The sequence below is a fragment of the Stylophora pistillata genome, chromosome 5, assembly GCF_964205215.1.
Source record: "Stylophora pistillata chromosome 5, jaStyPist1.2, whole genome shotgun sequence".
Lineage (NCBI taxonomy): Eukaryota > Metazoa > Cnidaria > Anthozoa > Scleractinia > Pocilloporidae > Stylophora > Stylophora pistillata.
The window spans coordinates 26,446,839-26,468,949 of NC_142523.1; the positions used below are offsets into that span (position 1 = coordinate 26,446,839).

Genomic DNA, 22,111 nt, shown 5'->3' on the forward strand with positions numbered 1-22,111 from the left:
TTCGAGATAGCTGGGAAAAATTAAAATTAATGTTTAGAGAGGTCTTAGTAACGAGGAGTTAACCATTTACGGAACTCAAGTGTATTAAGGCTTGGCTGGCTAATTAAATATGCAGAACATTCCAAAATGCAATTTAGAATGATTTAATACAGCGACATTAAATTGTGATATAAGACTTGTTTTTAAAGATCCAATTACAAAGAATTCCAAGCAATGTACGTCCTACAACATTCTTTAGCTTGACCAAACATGTCACAAGCAAAGAAACGAACGGAAAGTAGGTGAAGTCAAATATGCTATATATAAAATTGAAATCTATGCAGAAAATACGACGCAAGTATTACACATAAATTTTCGTGAATTGAGATCTCAGCAAGACTAAGTATGGAACTAGATGTAACACATTACTTAGGTACTTTAACACTGACAAGTTACTCTGCTACCCTCCATTGGGACAAAAAAAAGAATGTAACACTTCATCTGTGCACTCAAACGTTATAATAATAGCGTGGAAATCATTGGACCTTTTCTCTCAATAAGTAAGCCAGGAAGGTATATCAAGCTGCGGAATGGTTTTTAGGTATAAATATTGTGTAAAGGGCACTTCAATTTTTCTTATTGATAACCTGGAAAAAGAGCTATTTGTTCTCGTAACATGACGTTATCATAAAGTAGAACATATCTTTCACAAACCCTAATTCCGTAAAAGATTACGAGTATTGCGAACAATACTCTTCGATATTTCGTAGCTGCCGTCATTTGTATATATTTCACAAGTTCACTTGAAGTGAGGTGCGATTTGAAAGGAAACGACGTCAAAGCTTCAACAGGGAAAATCCACATACAGAATTATCATAGGGTTCCATAGGGTAAAAACAGAGCTCTTTATTCTATTTATGATGTAGCTGTTCAAGTTTTGTCACCTGCATAAGACCCGGCAAAGATGTTATAGGAAGTCGAGTTCTGTCGCAAGACTGCAGGGATCGTTCAAAGTATATTTTCCGCCAAGTTTGATCTCTAACTTTCAATGCTCTCGAATGCAACGAAAGGCATTCACCTTTTCATTAAATTTTTGCTAACCGCCACCCGGTTAGCTCAATTGGCTAGAGCGCCGGATTGTATTGTGCGGGAGGTCGAGGGTTCGTGTCCCGGTCGGTCCAATACTCATGGTCTTAAATTAACAGAGGAGAATTTGCTACCTTTCTATAATATTAAGAAATGGATAGATGTTCTAGTCTTCTCGGATAAGGACAACTAAAGCGCTGACCCCGTCTCCTGCAGGGTTAGGGGTGGGCCTAAGAGACGTTAATTTCACACATGCGAGATCACTGTGTGGTGGAAGTCCTTCCCTGGGTGGGATGGGTGAGTGGTGTTGTAAGAATGGCCCCGAAAAGCCCTATGAGGGAGTGATTAAATAACGTATGTAGATATGTATCCTATTTGTTGGTTTTCATTATTCCAAAAAATTGGAAATTTCACTTTGTCTTGTAACATTTCAACACTTTCTCGAATCCTAGCATTCGGATTTCCCAACAAGATTCGACATTTCTTTTCATTAAGCACTAAAACACATTTTTCGGGCTTTAGAGCCACACATAATGTTGGGAGAACACGAGCTAAGGGTGGGTGATTAAAAAGCTTTTTGAGTGCTCTCCCAACATCCCGAGAGGTTTTGTGACGCCTTCTAATAAATTTTAGTTATAACGCGCGAGTGTATTTAAAAAAAAAAACAACCTGACTCATCAGAGAATTACGAGATATTACGCACATAGTTTTTCCCAAATAGTGAATAGTAAGGGGTGTTATGATCAGACTTTTAAATAATTAAAAAAAAAATGTTACAAGTCGTTTATAAAAGGGAAATCAGGTATTAAAAACAAAATGGACCAACCCTTGTGTAAAATGCAGCTACCTATTTCTTATTGTTCCCGTAGCTTCTAAGCCGTCTCTATCGATATTATTCAGCCGCTCGAAAGTATATGCATTCTATGCAAATACAACCAAAAGCTTATTTGAAATACGAGTACTTTGATCTCAAACAATTAGATCAAGGAAGAGGTAAACATACGTAGCACATAATATTGTTTGTTTTCATCCTGAGCGCGCGCTCTTGAAAGCCATTTCGAAGTCAACTGTCAGAACAGTTATTATGTTAGCGAATAGAAAGCAAGGTCGACACCTTTTATTTGAACCTTGTTTGTACATTGGTTTTCAAACTATTTTAGCAAGCTTCACACTATTTAAAGACAATGGTGGTATTTCACAGGATTTACAAGCCGTTTATTATTAACATCTTTTTTTCAAGTTTCCACTGAGTTTGCTCGAGAGGGAAAATAATTTACAGCTTTTTGTCTCTTAGGTGGCAAAACGGAAAGAAATGAAGTGTGCAAGCGAAAGCGCTGAAAGCTTAACATCGCTATCAATACAAGGTAAGTACCTTGAAGTAAAAATACGTGTATTCATCGGTAGCTAAATCCTTTAAAAACTTAGAAGTGTTTCATACAAAGTCCAAAAACTTTGATCTTTTTATTTGTAGAAATTCATTACTGGCAACTGCCATTAGCTAATTAAGTTGTTAGGATGAGCATTCGACCGAAAGTTGAGGGAAATATTCACTGGAGAGTTGTTGAACGATACATTGGTGACCTGTGCACCTAGAACTCTTTCTGTTAGATAATCACTGCCGTTATTCATTGCTGTTGTGCTATTTCCAACTACTAATGGAGGTACAAGGCTGTTGACTTAAATTTCTCGCAAACGGCTTCAGTGCGTGGACCGTCGCTGGCGTTGGCAGCTGTGACAGTCGTACTCGTACCACTGCAAACCCAGCCAACTTACTTGACATCCTTCGTTGATTTTCTTAAAGAGTATGGCTGTAGGTGGATATTGAAACCGCATTGACCTGACCTGTGAGCTCGGATATTGTTTTTTGTGGGCCGTGTTTAGATGATTTTCTCGCTTTCGCGTTATCGCGAGCGAAAGAGGTTTTACATGCCTCTCCAAGAATTAACTGTTCAGTTCAAAACAAGGAAGAACCTCAAGCTCACTTAACCAATCAGAATGCGAGATTGTATTCAACGATAACATTATATTGCGAATAGTGAATAGCCAAGGGCGTTATGATCGGACTTTTTTAAAAACTTAAAAGTGTCAAAAGTCGTCCAAAAAAAGGGAATCGGGTTGCAGGGCCCTCTTTGCTTTTATCAATATCATACTGAAACAAATCCTATGTCAAATGCAGCTGCCTGTTTGTTATTGTTCTCGTAGCTTCCAAGCTATCTCGATCGATATTATTCAGCCGCTCGAAAGTAAGTGCATTCAATGCAAATACAAGCAAAGGCTTATTTGAAATACGAGTACTTTGATCTCAAACAATTAAATTAAGGAATAGGTAAACATACGTAGCACAATAAATAGGTACTTACACCCTGTTGAGCATGAGGTGAAATGAAAGAAAGAAAACAACAAATAGTCAACTGTTGTTAATCATTTTAGCATACTTATCATTAACCCTTATTCCCAGAAAAAATGGCAGGAAAACTGTGTTGGTTGAAATCTCGTCTATTCGGAGACTACGTAGAAAGTTATTTTGCGAGTAGTGAATAGCGAAGGGTGTTACGATCAGACTTTTTAATAGTTTAGAAATATGAAAAGTCGTCCAAAAAAAGGGAATCGGGTTGCTGGGCTCTTTTTGCTTTTATCAATAACAAAATGGAACAAATCCAATGTCAAATGCAGCTACCTGTTTGTTATTGTTCTCGTAACTTCCAAGCTATCTCGATCGATATTATTCAGCCGCTCGAAAGTAAGTGCATTCTATGCAAATACAACCAAAGGCTTATTTGAAATACGAGTACTTTGATCTCAAACAATTAAATTAAGGAATAGGTAAACATACGTAGCACAATAAATAGGTACTTACAGGCTGTTGAGCATGAGGTGAAATGAAAGAAAGAAAACAACAAATAGTCAACTGTTGTTAATCATTTTAGCATACTTATCATTAACCTTTATTCCCAGAAAAAATGGCAGGAAACCTGTGTTGGTTGAAATCTCGTCTATTCGGAGACTACGTAGAAAGTTATTTTGCGAGTAGTGAATAGCGAAGGGCGTTACGATCAGACTTTTTAATCCTTTAGAAATATGAAAAGTTGTCCAAAAAAGGGAATCGGGTTGCAGGGCCCTTTTTGCTTTTATCAATAACAAAATGAAACAAATCCTATGTCAAATGCAGCTACCTGTTTGTTATTGTTCTCGTAACTTCCAAGCTATCTCGATCGATATTATTCAGCCGCTCGAAAGTAAGTGCATTCTATGCAAATACAACCAAAGGCTTATTTGAAATACGAGTACTTTGATCTCAAACAATTAAATCAGTTAAGGAATAGGTAAACATACCTAGCACAATAAATAGGTACTTACACCCTGTTGAGCATGAGGTGAAATGAAAGAAAGAAAACAACAAATAGTCAACTGTTGTTAATCATTTTAGCATACTTATCATTAACCTTGATTCCCGGAAAAAATGGCAGGAAACCTGTGTTGGTTGAAATCTCGTCTATTCGGAGACTAGGTAGAAAGTTACTTTGCGAGTAGTGAATAGCGAAGGGCGTTACGATCAGACTTTTTAATAGTTTAGAAATATGAAAAGTCGTCCAAAAAAAGGGAATCGGGTTGCAGGGCCCTTTTTGCTTTTATCAATAACAAAATGAAACAAATCCTATGTCAAATGCAGGTACCTGTTTGTTATTGTTCTCGAAACTTCCAAGCTATCTCGATCGATATTATTCAGCCGCTCGAAAGTAAGTGCATTCTATGCAAATGCAGCCAAAGGCTTAATTTTAATAAGCAAAAAGTTCAAGGAATGGATAAACATGCATAGCAAAAATAGCAATCATTAACCCTTACCCTTAGAAAAGGCCAGGAAAGCCGCCATCTTTCTAATCTAGTCTTATTGAATTACTATCAGGAGTTTTCTTTCTCTTTCGAGTGACTCCTGGAAAATCTTTACATCCAGTATCCAATTTTTGGACGACATTTGAACCAAGAAGACAACGACGAAATGTGGCGAAAAAATAAAGGGAGAAAAAATCCTATCGTTGGAGGTCGGGGGTAAATATCTTAAACGACAAGGAACATTGTGTACGGTTCTTCTTTATGGTCAGTAGTGTTCTTAACACCGGTTTATCTAATATTATTATTATTATTTTGCGATTGAAAATACATAATTGATGTGTTTACTTTGCCTGTTTAGTTTTACATATAGTTAGCTTGTTCGGAATTAGACGATCGAAGGGCTTTTCAAATAGCTTTGTCCATTGAACATGATGCGAGAGAAGGGAATGTATTTTGGAACCTCAAGACTGTTTCGTGGAGAAATTCTATTATTGATCATTAAGTTAATTTATCCGCTAATAAGATACGTTATAGTGATGTCATAATACTAATGTAAGTCATTTGTCAGCTGTGGGCCTGGTCGACTCAATTGGTAAATATCAAATCGTTTCGTATACTTTATTATCTGAGCATTTCATAACAATGTGACTTCCTTTTAGGATTCGAACGCACTTCTTTGATTGTCTGACACTATAGTCGTCAATAAAGATGTTTGATAACAGTGAACCAAAAGCCCACAACTGACGAAACATTCCAATCCCAATCGGTAACTCCGAGGACCGTGATGGATAACACTGAGATGGCAGAAGAAACCAAAAACATTCGACGAACAGCCAAAGTAATGTTTACCAGGATGCACAATGAACTCCTGAAGCCTATGGATGCCGACCAAGGACAAAAAATGGTCGAAGGTAATTACGTGAGGCTTTCAGAAGCATGGGATATCGTTGAAAGTAAGCACGATCTATACACGATGTATTTAACGGATGAAGAACTTGAAGTCGTGGAGAGGTGGATTACCGAGTTGCGGGACCTGTTTCTAGAAGCGACAGCGCGTAAAATCCAGTATATACAGAAATCAGTTAGATCAGAAATTGTCGTTCGAGAGAACACATTACGTCATGAAACAGAAATGAAGGAGCGCGCGGAAAGAGAGAGGAAAGCAGAAAAGGCACTTACAATGCGCGCGAAAGCGCAAACAGTTTTTGGCTCTATTTGTAATAATACAAAGCATTTTCTTGATAATAACATTGCCGCACATACTCTGGAAAGGTCTTTAAGACAGATAGAAGATGCGTATGCCGAGTGTAAAATTGCAAACGATGACGTTTTAGATTTAGCAGACCATGACACTTCAGAAAACGCTATAAAATTTGCATCACCGATACAATGCCGGCTCGATGATATGACCGAAAAGCTCACGTCGTTAATCGGTCCAAAAGATGATAAAATAGCAAAGAGAGAGACTTGCCCGTCCTCGAACCTTCAGTTAGAAAAAGTAGAACTGCAACGATTTGAAGGAGAAGTTCGCGCTTATGCACAATTCAAACGAGACTTTAAAAAATCGATCATGCCGGATCTCTAAAGCGACGATGTGTCCTATGTACTACGTTCATGCTCAAGGCTGGTTTTTACTAGCGCATAAGCACAAGCCCAAGAATAAGCACAAGCAAAAGCATAAGCAAGTGAGAACACAGAACATAAGCATAAGAGCATACGCAGGCGCAGTATCAACAAATTCTTCGATACCAGTCTTCCTCGGCTACAATCAAGATGGTGGATGAAGATGAAATCTTTCTCTTTGCGTTGCTTGTAATTTACCTTTTTCGCTTACGAAGGCGACGTAATGCCAGAAGATCCATCAGACCTTCAGATTTTGGGTAAGGGAGATCTATCGTCGGAAGAAAGCTTAAGGGGAGTTCAATTATCTTGTTTTGGAACTTCGTGGTAGTGACAGACAGCTATACTTTCAGCATAGTTAACTATGCTTTCAGTAAGCGAATTTTAAAAGTCTGCTGAAAAACTAGTGTAAAAGGCTTACACTCCGAACATTATTGCCGCTAGCGTTTTGTTATTTTGCAGGCAAGTTTTTGTATATTATTTTACTTAAAAAAAAACCCTGAAAATTTGATGAAAATATAAACTTGATAAATATATTTTTTGCCTCAGTACTGTGTTACTTTGTATATGCTACAGTAAACTTTTAATTCCAACTTTAGTTCAACATGATGTTACAAGGGCTCGCTCGAAATATTGTTCAAATATAAAGTTCAGTCATTGGTTCATTGAATGATTATTGGTCTCATTTTAGTTACATCAGAATGTCACGAGTGTTTTGATTGCCTCCTTTCCAAGGTTGGCCCACTTATAAGAAGCAAGTTATAAGATTCAGACAGCCTATCTCACCATCAGAACGTCTTGCACTCACCATACGTTATTTGGCTTCTGGTGACAGTCAACAATCCATGTCCTTTTCTTACTGAATATCGGATATCCATAACCAGCAATTTCAACCCCTTCTAGATTCTAGAGTGATATCTCTGAGAGAGGTGAATGCAATTTGTCTTTATAACACTTGTATAAATTGCTGTCTTATCATAAATATGATAACACAATACTTTACATACGAATTGTCCTGTTGATGTTTTTGTACATAATACACAAATTATGAGCAAGGCTGTCACTAAGGAAACAAGAGATCAATGATGTGTTTTGAGTTTGAGAAAGGAGGGATTGGCTGATTGACATGGTCAGGAACCGGTTAATTGCTTTCAACATTCAACAACACTGCCCTTTTGTTTATTAGAACACCCATGTGAAAAGGAAATAGTTTCAAAACTGTTTGTTTGAAAAGAACATAACTCTCTATTTATAACTATTTTATAATCTATAACTAAAACTTGTACAATAATTATCTAAATCCTTTTATCGAACTGGTTGTAATAATAAAATAATGTTGACATTACATCACAGCAGACTCAGACAATTATGCCTTGTTTCAAATACCAATACATAACTAAGTAGGGTGGATACTCTTGGCATTTATAACCCCTCGTGTCGAAGTTGCTGGAGGAAGTAACCTAGGGAAAATGTTGAAACAGCGTGTACATTACCCAGCTCAGACATGAAACTACTGCTAGCAGTTTCAGGGTACCTAGAAGCTACATAGCTAACAGTATTAACATCTTGAGAGTTAATCTTTAATAAGCGTGAAAAAATCAAATTGTTTATTTCCATCTTGGTCGTCAGTCTTTCTGTGTTGGCATCTTTCTCAGTTGGGCAGCAACCAGTTCTCCAAAAAGGCGTTCTTCATCTTTTTGTTCTCTCTGACTGTCGTTACTTACAAGGTGATTTCCAATAGATTTGAGAAAATCCATTTCAGCTCCTTCAATAGCTTCGTTATTTACTCTAGGGCGTTTGGCATGCAGGTATTTTAGCCGACCAGTTACTTTAGACTTTAATGACTTAGACTTTAATGACTTTGGCTCAAAGCTAGAGTGTGGGGTGATGCTTCTACCAGAGCTGCAGTCTACTGGAGTGCATATACCTTCATCGTCAATATCAGCATCATCTAGTTGTGAGGTTTCATCTATCACTATAAGATTACTGGAAGATCGACGGGGTTGAACATATGGATCCAGCCAGGCCAAAAACATGCACATGTCGCTTGTTTCACTTTTGGCATCTATGACAGATTGTGTATCCGCTCCACTGACGTTAACACTCTGTACTTTCTTCTTGTTTCTTGAATATCTGTTCCTCAGGTTTTTGAAAGCAGAGTCTGCATCTTTACCTAAAAATTATAAGCATCGATTCTTAGTCTATATTGGCCTGTTTCAGTTTGAAAAACCTTAAACCTACTTTGCACACAACGATACTTGATAGAGATCAACCATGTGCTTCGTTTTATCAAATAATATCCAGTCACAAGAGAAACAGCTTGCCATTTCGGGCGAATTCTTCAATTGTACGAACTGGTCTGTGTTACGTGAATATCAAAGTAAAGTGGACGCGAGTACTATCAATATCAGGGAAAAGCTTCATGAGGTAAACCTTGTTAGTCTTAAACTTAGCCTAGAAATGATGAGAGAAAGTAATAATTACCTGAGGGAAACCAGTGTTCCGTGCGACGTCTTGCCAGTGTTTAAAATCTTTACTTGCTTTATCATACAAAACCGGGTATTGTCTCACCGCCTCGGAGAGAAGTTCATCTACTGACAGCTCTGCATTTGCCGAAGTGTCAAATCGATTGGAGTCCGCCATTTTGTTTGTGGATAGTTTCTCGAGGAGGTATGGGTCAAAGTGAGCGATGATTCGTTGACCACCTTACGCTTATGCTTATATATGCTTATTTCACTCGCGTTCGCACTACGACATAAGCACGACATAAGCATAACATGTGCTTATGCTTATGCTTTAGGTCGTGGGTGTTCTCACTTGCTTATGCGACTGCTTGTGCTTATGCTTGTGCTTATCCGCTAGAGAAAAAAATCGTAAAGGAAAGAAAGGAGATTTATCGAACATAAAGATTGGAGCCCAGGATGAGAAGATGAATACGATGAAATATATACTACCCTTAGTTGATACACAAGGTCAAACAATACACATTGAAGTCTATGATATTGATCAGATTACTTCAGACATCGAAAGCATGAGCACCGAGAATCTGGCAAAGTTGTTCAAAGGCGTGTCAAAGGACGATATCGCTCGACCAGAGGGACCCGTCGACGTTTTGATTGGGTATAAGTATACTACGTATCACCCTCAAAGAAAACAGAACGCTAGACACCTTCTGTTACTCCAGAATCGATTTGGCCTTTACGAAATAATGAAATAAGTTATAAACTTTGGATTAAATAAAAACAAATGAATAAAAATCAAATGATTAATAACATTGTCTTCATTAACTTAATATGTAAATGATGAAACCGATAATGCATTAGAGGGTTAAAGGAAAAATAATGGCTACTTACCGCCTTATTGTCACAGGGTCAGTTAGGTAGATAACAGAAAAAATAGAAAAAAAAGGAAACAATAAAAACATAAATCAATAGGTTTTAATTGACTTAAAACTTGTCAAAATTGTTATCATTCAACATTTCATCATCGAGTGGGTTAACCCGTTAAACTAATACTTACATGCTGTAATAAGCAGTTACCAGGAGAAGAAAGTAATAAAAAGAAAAGAGTTAGTTCAATTAAAGAAAGAATATTGCACTAATGATAAATCTTATTTAATGAAGCCGGATTTATCATATGGGCTAAGGATTTGAAAAATTCCTCTTATTGTCGGATTAATGGACTAGATGCCTTGAAGATTAATAAATGAACAACAATCCAAGGTAACGTACGATATTTGTAGGCAACACATTGATACATGTCTTTCCATTTGTTTCTTGCGTGACAAAGTTGTTTGTCAGAAATTCGAAAATATTTCGACCTTGTAAAGCGAACTTTTTAACAGAAGCATTTTTGCTTAATACAGTCGAACCCTGTATAAAGAGGCACCATGGTAGAGGTCACCCTGTATTAGTTGATCAGTTATCAAAGTCCCGAAACTGTTACCCCTTAATCAATGTAAAATTATCACTTCCATTAGTGGTTGCGATCAGCCTTTACTGAGTCCCAACGGCCCGTTTGCATTGTCTTTCAACTGTATCGAACAGCCACTTAAAGCGGACCACTCAAATAAAACTAAGAATGATCTCTCTGTAGAATTGAATCCATATTTAGTTCCCGAAATCAATGCACATATTATTACTGGGCGAATTCTTTTACATGGAGTGGTCAATTATGGTACAAATGACTTTTTTGTCGTTTCCTTATAGTAACCTATTCTGTGGAACCTGCATGGAGCGGTTACAAAGCCATTTCCCGCAGGTTAACTTTTAAGACAGGTTTGACTGTGTATAGGACGCTTGCAGAAATTGCCAGATTTTCACTTCATTTGTTCTTGTTCGATTAATTATGCTAAATGATGATAAGTTTGCTAAATATATGAGCGGAGGAAGAAACAAATTGGAAAAAACAATACTCCGCTGTTTTGGCAGAGGTTTGACTGTGTATAGGACGCTTGCAGAAATTGCCAGATTTTCACTTCGTTTGTTCTTGTTCGATTAATTATGCTGAATGATGATAAGTTTGCTAAATATATGAGCGGAGGAAGAAACAAATTAGAAAAAAAAATACTCTGCAGTTTTGGCTTTGTAAATTATTTCGAAATTATCTGCACATCTGACCGGAATGGAAAGTTTTTGTTTGTACTTTATCTTTTGGATGTCTGTCGCTCAATAGTGTTTTTTTTTTTCGGGGTATTTAGCAATGGAAATCATGGCAAGATAACTCTTATTTCGTACTTTTAATTCCAAAATTATCAGAATTGAACTGATGGAAAATAGTAAGAATCTCCTGTTTCCATTTATTAATGAAATCATTGCTAAAGTGAGCTAATGCAATAAGTGTATCAAGGTCGACAGCGCCCGCTGATTACTGTATCATTATGACGCAAATAGATAAAATGAGATAAATGCTACTTTCTTATAGAGACTCCTCTAAGTTAATATGCCATAATGTTTTGCAGTTCATTTCATTGTAATGAATATCCTTCATGGTTCGAACTTTTAAAATCAGGGAGATATTTTTCCTCTATCAGGTTTGTCACTGTTTACCCTATTTTATTATCCAACTACACTCCGTAGAGTACAAATAACGCCTACGACGGGTACAAATATCACGCGGTATTTGTACTCCAGAGAACCGGTTACACAGGTTTTCTCGCATCGCACAAGCGATGAATTGGAGTTACAAAAACTGGCGGAGAATTGAAGTCATTTTTCTGACGAGGAAGAGTCGGAATGACTGGCGAATATTGATCCAAGTTAATTGGATATATCGAACGAAGAAACAAAACAGAACAAAACAGAAACAGCAACACGACAAAGTACGAATTTCGCACTACTTCTGTCACGCATTCCCGTAAAGAGATGTCCGAAAAATTCGCCCGCAGTCAAATTACAATTTGGCGTTTGGGATAACAAGTAACTCATTAAACGTTTTGTTGTGTAGTATCGATGAGGATTTGTTACTGGTTATTTGTATTTTGACTCGCCCAACGGGCTCGTCAAGATACGGCACAACTCTTAAAAATACTCAGCGATACTACACAGTAAAACGTCTCATTAGGTATATTAATTTCGTATGAAACAGAGCAGACATTAACCTCGCTAAAGTAATTTCGAGACAATCTGCTGTATCTTATGCATGGGTTACATTTTATGACCCTCGTTGCTCAAGAACTGAGAAGCATCCAACTCAGTTTGGATTGGCGAACTAGCTTAGATAACTTAGCCCCAGTTTCTCTCCAATGGCTATATCGAGTTGAGGAGGATAGGAATACTAGTCCTTCCACGTGGAAATTACTGCCGTAGTAAATTTTGGGGGAATTTCTTCGACATTTTGCAAACAGCAGAAAAATAAGTACTGCGAGTCAGAAGAAAATGACGAAAACATTGAGAACACACATGACAATGTCCTTGTCATATTCCTAATCATCAACAACAAACAAAAACCTCACGAACATGATGCATTCATTTAAAAAACAAGTCAACACCGTGTAGGAAGACCTGTTTTGTCTTGTTAGGACTGATGGTCAAAGAAATGCTTTTAAGTTCCCATTGGGATTTAGCCACATGCATAGGGCCGGCTATGTACAACAGGTTTAACCAAAACCGCGGTTTCACGCAAGGAGTGGGCCTCGAAGATTCTCTGTAAGAGGGTTAATTTTATTAGTTCAAGAAATGTCCTTCCACCATTAGCTTTCGGCCCTCTTGACACTGTTTATAAAAATAGATATTCATATAAACTGATTCAGATAAACTGAAGATGGCCTAGAACGAGTTTAGTTAAACAAAGGCAAAACTTTGTCTCAATGCCGGACTAGCCAATGGACCCTAAGACATTGCTTATTCAATAAGTGTACAGTACGTGTGTCACTTATGAAAATTCTTCACCAATTTTTTTTTTTTTTATCTTTGTATTGAACATAAGATCGTCCATCACTTTACTTCTATTTAAGCAAATGCCACGACCCTGTTTACTTTGTTTTCGATGCGGTAAATGAAAGATACACAAAGATACGTATTATCTTCGTTACAATATTTAGTTTTAAGCTGTCACTTACCGCCTGATGCAATTACATGTATTTGATCCATCGTGGGCGATATGGAGAGCAGAGAAAACGATAGAAAATCAAGCATTATAACACAATATTCAGTTCAACTATAGTTTAAAATTATGGCATGTTAACTTAGTTTTTTTTTTTTTTTTTTTTTTTCACAAACTGTTTTCGAGATAAGTCTTTTATTTTTCTCTTACAACGAATGGTATTAAAAAGTCAAACTCTCACCCTCATCTTCTCATGCACGTTTGCGATATCTGGGGATGATTATGGCAAGTGGAGCCGAGACAAATATAAGCTGGTAAATTATTAACTTTAGTAGTCTAATCAAAAGTCACTCACAGGCTAGTTTATTTCACCAGTGCGGCACATGAGTAGAGAAATACAGAACAACGATAAAGTTAGGGAGACTAGATAGAAAAAATTACTGAGCCAATAAATATGTTAAAAAAACTGTCAAAAACTGTGTTCAAATTCCCCATCCAAGTGCTGGATTTGATTGTCAATATTATTCCTACATGTCTACCAAGCGTTAGATCCTAGATTTAAGTTTTTCACTTTTACTGAACTCCACATTAAAAGGTAAAACACTTGTATTCTGCTAGAAAGACTGGAAACTTCCGGTTTAAACTCCCCACCCAAACCAGGCAGGACTCAAATTTCCCAACATAAGGGCACGGACGGCAGTCAAATGCTCATGGGTCGCACGGCGGGATGTTGAAGCTTCGAATTAATCGATGCATTAATCGATAAATGAATAAAAACAAATAACTAGATAACTAAAACAGCACACCATTTAGACCGGAAATATTTTAAAGCATCTATTGAATACGAAATTTTCATAGCAGAAGAGCACCAAGTATCCAAGACTTTCGCTGAAAACAAGCTTCGTTAAGTTAATTACTCGATGATTATCTAGATAGAGCTCATCGACATACGAACACGAGACACTGATTATTATAATTATATCTAAATATATATTACTGTTTATTCCCACATTCCTAAGGTGGCACCGTTTTGACATCTCTTTTGTAGAGAATAAAGAGGAAAAACTACACGCTAAATTTCGTATGAAGTTGAGTAGATGCCACAGCACACAGCCAATCCTACTCTCTTTACCTAATTCAAACTATAATTCGCTATTCAAATCAAAGCAAAAGCGAAATTAAAGGAGTCCTGAAGGGAGGGTAAAGCAAAATTATTCAGTGAAGTATCGGATTCATTGTACAATCTTGAAACACGACTTGTTTTCCGAGCCGATACACAGATCTTGATTTCTTAATGAAGTGCAGCATCTCTTGTTCTTTTCTTTTGTCTCTATCGGCGTTCAGCTGGTAGAAACGGTAGAGACTAGGGGTGGTCAGCAGCTTTTAGGTCATGTGATATGTGTAGTAACATTTCGTATCAAACTTTGCCTATTGTTTTGGTTAGGATTTTTTAAGACAATGAAGCTTTTTTTGTCTGTCTTTTGGGATTTTTCTGTTCGGTAACGCGAACTTAGACTCGGGTTAACTTCGCTCTAGTCCGCAAATTTTTAATGATGACATTTTGGTTCCCCACGGGAGCCTACTAGGGAAAACACAGACAGATTAGCAGGGGGTGAGTTAGTAATGTCAGTACCTCGACATGACGCGTCTGTCGGAAGGACGCGACATGATTCACGAAGGTTGATTCACACTACGTGATTCGAGTTGTAATCATGGTGTAAGCTTGTCGCTTGCGATAGAGTCCTAACGTTTAATGCTCCACTCCAGTACACAGTAAATAAATAAATAAATATAAAAGTTTGCGAGGTATTTTATCAGTAAAAGTGATTTATTCCAGTCATGTTATTGCAATTAAGCGTTCTCGGAAAGCTGAGAGCGATCATTTTTTTCCATTCGCGTTAAACTTGTTTTGTTTTAAAGTTGTTTTTGTTTTGCCCACGCGAAGCCGTTTTAGAATAAACAGAGAGCAGGCAAAAAAAACTGGTCGTCCTGGAAATTACCTCTTTAAGAAAAGAAAGAAAAGAAAACTGCGTGCGTTCTTTTTTCAACCACAGACGCAAGGAATGTAAAATAAACGCGCGCAATGCGACAGACGACAATGTGAAAAAACGATGTGCTCATCAAGTTCAAAAAAATACTTCTACCTACAAATTAGGAAAACCACTAAATCACAAAGAATTAGCTTTTAGCCATACACTTTGCAATGCTAAAGGGTGTCTTTAAAATGAGAGTGTTATTAACTATTGCATTTTACACTTTGAAAGAGGGCAGGCAAAAAAACTGATCCTGGAAATTATCTATTCATGAAAAGAAGAGAAAGAAAACTGCGTGCGTGTCTTTTTTCAACTACTGACGCAAGGATTGAAAAAGAAACAACGCTGTTGTTGTCAAGCCTCAGGAACAAAGAAAGTGTGATTTCACACCTTCATACGTTTGAGTGATGTCGCTTTTCGGACAGGGCCCGAAAAGCGACATTGACGCAAGGATTGAAAAACAATGTGCTCATCAAGTGCAAAAAATACTTCTACCCACAAATTATATACAAAGTGGTAAACGTGTGCGAGAAACCAATTGTGGGAGGATATTTCACAGCGGTTATTTATGAGCGCGCGCGAAAAAAACCTTCATTTCAAGAATTCCTGCCAGCATGGATCGAAAGCGTGAAATCCTAGATTACATCTGCGATGAACGCCTCGATTTATTGGAGGAACTAAAAGCAAAGAAAATCAAATTGCAAGAGACAGTTGCATCTTTACCAGAACAACAAGATTTGTCTTCTGTAATGAAGAATTATCGTTCTGTGGTTGAAAGTGTCGAGAACATGCTCAGAGGACTTGATGAATTGGAGGAGAAAGTGAAATCGACACTTCTGTAACTGCACTATGAGCAACCAATCAAACAACGGCTCTTTTAGGAGCCACCAACACAGTAAAGTCGTGACCAACTGAACAAGATTGACATTTTATTTTTGACATTTCATTTAAGTTTTGACTGGCAAATTTGATCAGTAAATCTCATGATGGAAACAGCCGTAATTTCAAGAACTTCTTACTTCTAACGGGAATGTTTTGAAAAAATTTAGCAAGCTTTGATTTTTTTTTTTAAGAGCTATCTACTAAGGTAAAAGGAATCAGAAAGGCACTGTCAAAAGACGAAACGAGAAATATATATAAGGAAAGAAAACTGCGTGCGATCTTTTTTCAACCACTGACGCAAGGAACGTAAAAGAAACGCGCACAAAGGGACAGCCAATGTGAAAAAACAATGTGCTCATCAAGTTCAAAAAAAATACTACAAATTAGGAAAACCACTAAAAAAAAAGAATTAGCTTTTAGCCTTACACTTTGCAATGCTAAAGGGCGTCTTTAAAATGAGAGGGTTATTAACTACTGCATCTTAGGCTTTGAAAGAGGGCAGGCAAAAAAAACTGATCCTGGAAATTTCCTCTTCATGAAAAGAAAGGAAAGAAAACTGCGTACGTGTCTTTTTTCAACCACTGACGCAAGGATTGAAAAAGAAACAACGCTGTTGTTGTCAAGCCTCAGGAACAAAGAAAGTGTGATTTCACACCTTACGTTTGAGTGATATCGCTTTTCGGACAGGGCCCAGATAGTTCGTCTTTAAAATGAGAGTGTAATTAACTATTGCCCCTTAGGCTTTGTCTCATTAACCGTCAACCAACATAAAATAAACAGAGGGTAGAACAGTCCACGCAATTTTGTTTTATGGATTATCAACCATCAATTTATGATCACTGACGAGAATTTCAAAATTAAACGCGTGTGCCGCTTACTCTTTAACGAATTACATGCTTAAAGCGTTTTAAGCCGCATGTCATTAACTTATTGTCCATAGGGTTTTGTCTTATAAATAGTCGACTTACAAATATATGCAATCATTTCAATTCGGGTAAGCTACGTGTATCCACGCGACCTGAAAATCACAACCTTCGATCGTTCAGTGCAGAGATGTTATCAAAGTTCAAACTTATGTATATGAGCACGATCCTTCGCAGTAAAGCACTATTTGAGCAATAGTGAAAATCAGACCTGAAAAAAATTTCAGGCCTGTACGGGATTCGAACCACTGACCTCTGCGATACTAGTGCAGCGCTCTACCAATTGAGCTAACAAGCCAAAAGTTCAAACTGCAAAAACCCGCTAATGTTGCATACAGACGGGGTTCCAAGCCTTATGAACGGGAGCACCGGACGGATTTTATCTCCGTTCCATTACTAGAACAATACGACCTTGTCATCCGCGAACTGCCATATTCTTGAAAGCGTACGCAGACTGAAGGATTCACTGACCAAAGCAGAAAGAAATGTCAGCACCTGGGCAGGAACCAATTCGAACGGTAAGAGGGATGACTTTAAATAGTTCAGTTGCGCCGTATTTTTGTTGTAATAACTCGGATCGAATTATTTTTAACGCTTGCCAATCTTTCAAATTTTAGCTGACATTCAATGATGCCCCGGTCGCTGACTTTCTCGAGGAGCTAGGGTCGTACCTAGAGGGTCATCTCGCCCAATTAGATGTAGTAAGTATAAGTAATTTATATAGTAGGGGCTATGGATTTAAAGATAGTCATATAATAGGTGATATATATACGTATTATATCGCGATGTTTGTTCAGGAAAAATGAATAACTTCGCCAAGAATAGGCGCGAAATATTCTCAGTTTTCGCGTTACGCAAATAAAATGTAAAATCACCGGCCACCCATGGAGCATTTTGCAACTTACTCGAAAAACTTGTCAATCAAAATACCAATGTTGCGGTCGACGTATGCACAGCTGCCTAACAGACATACAAGACTTAGTAAAATCGATATATATATATATATAGATACTAAAAAAAAAAAAAAAAGCATTCAATTATTTGTACTCATTTTCAGGAGAGGCCGCCGGCAGATTACCTTGTTCGTTGGTAAGTTGTGTTTTCTGGTGTTTTTAAAGCTGAAGTTTGCGAAGCTTGGTGCTTCTTTTAAGTTCAATGTTGATTTTACAGGGATCGGATGGTGCTGCTCGCAGCCAGATTCTTAAGTGATCAGCCCACAATACGGGATTTGCTGGAAAATGGTAAAATTATTTTCTTTTTAAGCTCGGCGAAAATAAGTCTTTAAAACACAAAATATCTCGTAGTTTTGTGGCCACAATGTTTTACATCGACATGCTGCATTTTTTTAAATAAAAGACATACTTGTCTAATTATAAAATCACGAATTTACTGGTCTTCACTTCCGTAGGTTCGCAGACAAAGAGCGCCACTCCTAGTGAAAGAAGAGACGGGAGTGAAAAGAGAAACAAGCCCGCAACAAACTAATTTAATTTGCATTGGGCGCGTGTAAATTGAAATTTGGAGATTAAAAGCGTATAAGTTGAAGCTGTGTTTATCATAGTTGGTCAGTGACTTTTATTTTATTTGGTGGCTCCTAAAGGAGCCATGTAAATGCTCTAATGCGCTTTACAACACTGTGCGGGGGACTTTTCCGGACTGCCAGCGGCAGTTTACAATTAAAAGAAATTTTACAGATGCCCCCTCCCCCCATTCCCACTAACCAGGCCAAACCACATCACAGTAATCTCGTGGTGTGGGTTCTTTAACGTCCCCTGCCGAAATTAACTAATTGATAGGTGCAGGAGACGGGACCTCCGGCTATACGTCCTATCCGAGAAGACAAAGCAATGTGAGTGAAGCGTCTTGCTTAAGGACACAACGTCAAGCCCCAGCCAGGAATTGAACCCGGGCCATCTGACCCAAAGTCCAGCTGTTGAAAGCGTTAATTTTTCTGACTCCCGCAAAGCGTGCGGTATGAAAGTTCTAACCAAAAGAAACTTTCTGTCTTACAAAAATCTCCACCTTTAACTTGAAAAGAAAACTGAAGTTTACTCGGAATGGTGCGAAGTTGGCACAGTTTATTGTTCCATTGTTTCCAAAGTGAAGTCATGTAATTTAAATACGAAAAGCAACAATGTGTAATTACACTGTGTTGTTTACGAATAGACGCGCGGTCCTAATTACAAGTTGGTGACAACTTTGATAAGATGTTGTTAGCCTTTTATCAGTTAACTGGCCAAATGAAAAGTTATTGACTTTTTCTGTGCTAGTATGTAAAATGTTATCTCTTACACATGTATTGTGGGCAAATCAAGACAAAAATTTGAAAGCAATTTAAAATGGTAGAAATATTTGCTTTTTATGTGGCAATTCATCCAAGTTAAATGAAAAGTTATTGACTTTCTCTCTGTTGGTAAGGAAAATGTTATTTCATATACACACTACACGTCTGGGCGAAACGCTTTATGGGCGAAACTCGTTATGGGTGAAATCAAACCAGCGGCTTCCTCATTCAAGGCGGGAAATAATTCTTTACTAAGTGGCTGCAAAAGAGTAAGGTGGAAGAACAGAGTAACACGATCTATTGCAAGTTGGTCATTTCTTTCTCGTAGTGTGGTGGCTCCTAAAGGAGCCGTTTTTTTTTACGGGACCTACCCAACGGTAAGTCACCGAACTGTACTCTACTTATTGACTACTCTGGGTTTTGCCCAAGTTAGCCTTGTACGCTCCTTGGGCTTCTTCTGGGCTTCTTTATTCCGCTCTCGGTAGAATGAGACCTTCAGTAGAGTTGACCCGTAAACAATCCTCTGCACCACATCTTTACAAGCGACAGGTGCACCATTTCCGCCCTGACAATGCAAACACCTGGAATGATCATAAAATACTTTCCTTCGCTCTAATAGAGCTAACTCAACAGGCTTGCCGGGCTGCAACCGACAAGTAGTTGAAGTTTTGAAAGTATTTAATGACCATCCAGCAGGCATTATCGTGTCAAGCTCGTGAACAGGCACTGAAAATTTAGTCGCTCGCAAAAGATTTGGTGCTGAAGGTAGCCCACTGAACAACTCTCTGAAAGTCTCGGGATCCATCGGCATAGTTGCGGAGACACGTCTCACGATGCTTGTTGACGGTGGTTTCTTCATCTTCAACTTTTCGGCGATAAGAACGCTCAAGGTCTGAAGCAAGCCAGGGTTACCTTGGTTTCGAGTGCGAAACACTTGCTTCAGGTACTCGTTCGTGTCCTCGGTGTCCACCCAAGAGTCGTACTTTCTCCCATAACCGCGCCAGCGAACAAGAAACTGAACACGATTATCGGCATCTGCGCGCTTGTCAAGTACTTTGGAGACTTCGTAAAACTTACTCATAGTGTTAGCGTTACGCTCATTGGCAAACTGTAGAAAGCGATTTCTGACTCCGGATAGCGTTTGCAAGCCTTATTATGCTATTGTTGAACTTTAGAAGAATAGGCTTAATTAGTCTGCTCGCTTGCCGCCTCCCTCTATTTATAAACGTTGCCTGAGTGTAACTACAACAGGTCACTACAACTGATAATAGGCAGAGAAAAACGCTCTCTTTTTAACTTTTGTAGTCGCATGGCAGGTTTTAAATGGCGTTAACGAAAATGAGGGAAGGGGAAAAAGCGGAGGGATAAAGCCTTGTTTCACTGTTAGAGTGCCAAGTTTTGAGCGCAAGACGAAGGAAAAGTGAGGTCACTTACACGTAAAAAGGTGTGAAGTCACACTTTCTTCGTTCCCTTCGGTTTGCGGACTTGTTTTCTTTTATATTCATTGCGCTGAAGAATCTAAACTGCCGGCACGCACGCAGTTAATTAATAGAGGTAATTTTTAGGATCATTTTCTTACTGTCCGCCCTCCGTGTATCTTAAGTTGGCGCCAAATTTTTTACTCATATTGCGCGTCATAAAATGGAGTTAAGGAAAATGAGCGAAAGGGAAAAGCGGAGGATTTAAACTTTCTTTCACAGTTAGAGTTCTTAGCATGATAACGCGCCAACTTAACAGACACTTCTGATTCGACTGTGAACTAGCGGTTTTTTATTCAAATACAAATAACTTCCAAGTTTGATTGCTAAAGCGCCACTACTCTCCTCAGTAGACTGCTACACCCACGAATTTTTTTGCCGCCTTGAGCTCTAGAGTAACGTTTTTAAATGAACATCACGTAGCACGTCAAAGTCAAGTGCATTTTAATGTACTACGTGTTTGATTTCACAACATTACTTTTAAAGCGGTAAAAAAATTCGTTGGGCTCAGCGGTCCACTGGGAAGAGTAGTATCGTGGCCAGAAACATTCTCGTCCCAATAGCCGTTTTCGCTTCTCTTAGCCGGCTCAGGCTAAGAGAAGCGAAATGGGCTTTGGGCACGAGAATGGGCCCGAAAAAGATCAAATGACTTGTATAAGTTGTATTTAGCTTAGGAGAGTTTGAATTCAGGAAGAAGCTGCAGTTGTAATGGTTCACGAGTGTCCGAAAAGTTTCAATCAACTTTCAGAGTCGTTTTATTAAAGCTATTATGCGTTTTTTTTCGCTTACTTATCGTCCAGACCTCGCTCTTCTTGACACAAACTTCCCCACCCCACCCCTTTTAGATGTGTCTAGGCTGCAACAATCATTACCACAACCTCCCCCACAAAGGCTGTGTTTGTAACACTAATCGCTTCCGAAGAAATTTAAATTTCGCGCTCGGTGAGCTGGCTACGCGTCGGTGATTACTAACCTTTGTCTTGCGAACAAAAAAACCCTTTTCCTTCAAACAATAGATAAGGACATATAAGGAGCGAAAGCTTGACTTATTGTCCAGCCAAAATCCTAACCAAAAGTTTGATACGTCATTAAGAAAATTAAGTAGCACTTACTTCCTGATATTTCCAAGGCGCAGTACATAAAAAAAAGACATAGGAGAGAACGAAAGAAAAGTGAAATTCACCGTTAATTACACGATCGTGCATCATCATGTTAAAAAAAAGGAAAGAAACCAAAAAAAAAAAAGGCATAGAAGAAAAGGGAGATTATTGAGTTATTTCCTATACAATGTAAGATAATTAATTAAATGGCATTCACCGGTGATTACACGGACGTGCATGTTAAAAAAAAAGAGCATAGAAAACTGGGGAAAGTATAAAGTTATTTCCTATGCAATGTCAGAAAATGAATCAAATGTATTTGAATGCTTTTCATTTTAAGAGGAGGAAACAC

At 38.1% G+C, this 22,111-nt stretch overlaps 1 protein-coding gene, 1 long non-coding RNA gene and 1 pseudogene across 6 annotated transcripts; 2 read left to right on the top strand and 1 right to left on the bottom strand.

The window, feature by feature from the left end:
* Positions 1 to 2,133: 2,133 nt before the first annotated feature.
* LOC148731117 (uncharacterized) lies at positions 2,134 to 7,186 on the top strand. Of its 5 annotated transcripts, XM_088760059.1 has the most exons (3): positions 2,134 to 2,255; positions 2,360 to 2,429; positions 5,556 to 7,186. In XM_088760059.1, exon 3 carries the CDS (start codon positions 5,681 to 5,683, stop codon positions 6,479 to 6,481), a length of 801 nt encoding a protein of 266 aa, XP_088616185.1. In that variant the 5' UTR covers positions 2,134 to 2,255; positions 2,360 to 2,429; positions 5,556 to 5,680; the 3' UTR covers positions 6,482 to 7,186. The 5 variants fall into 5 exon arrangements, with proteins under 5 accessions (XP_088616185.1, XP_088616184.1, XP_088616186.1 ...); XM_088760058.1 differs by having other exon boundaries at positions 2,171 to 2,429; XM_088760060.1 differs by lacking the exons at positions 2,134 to 2,255; positions 2,360 to 2,429 and adding an exon at positions 4,944 to 5,160.
* Positions 7,187 to 7,906: 720 nt separating this feature from the next.
* LOC148731118 (uncharacterized) lies at positions 7,907 to 10,133 on the bottom strand (annotated as a pseudogene).
* Positions 10,134 to 17,356: 7,223 nt separating this feature from the next.
* Positions 17,357 to 18,351, top strand: LOC148731119 (uncharacterized). The gene is made up of 3 exons (XR_016001201.1): positions 17,357 to 17,598; positions 17,955 to 17,986; positions 18,306 to 18,351. It is a non-coding gene; the product is annotated as an uncharacterized LOC148731119 (long non-coding RNA).
* The last annotated feature ends 3,760 nt before the right edge of the window (positions 18,352 to 22,111 follow it).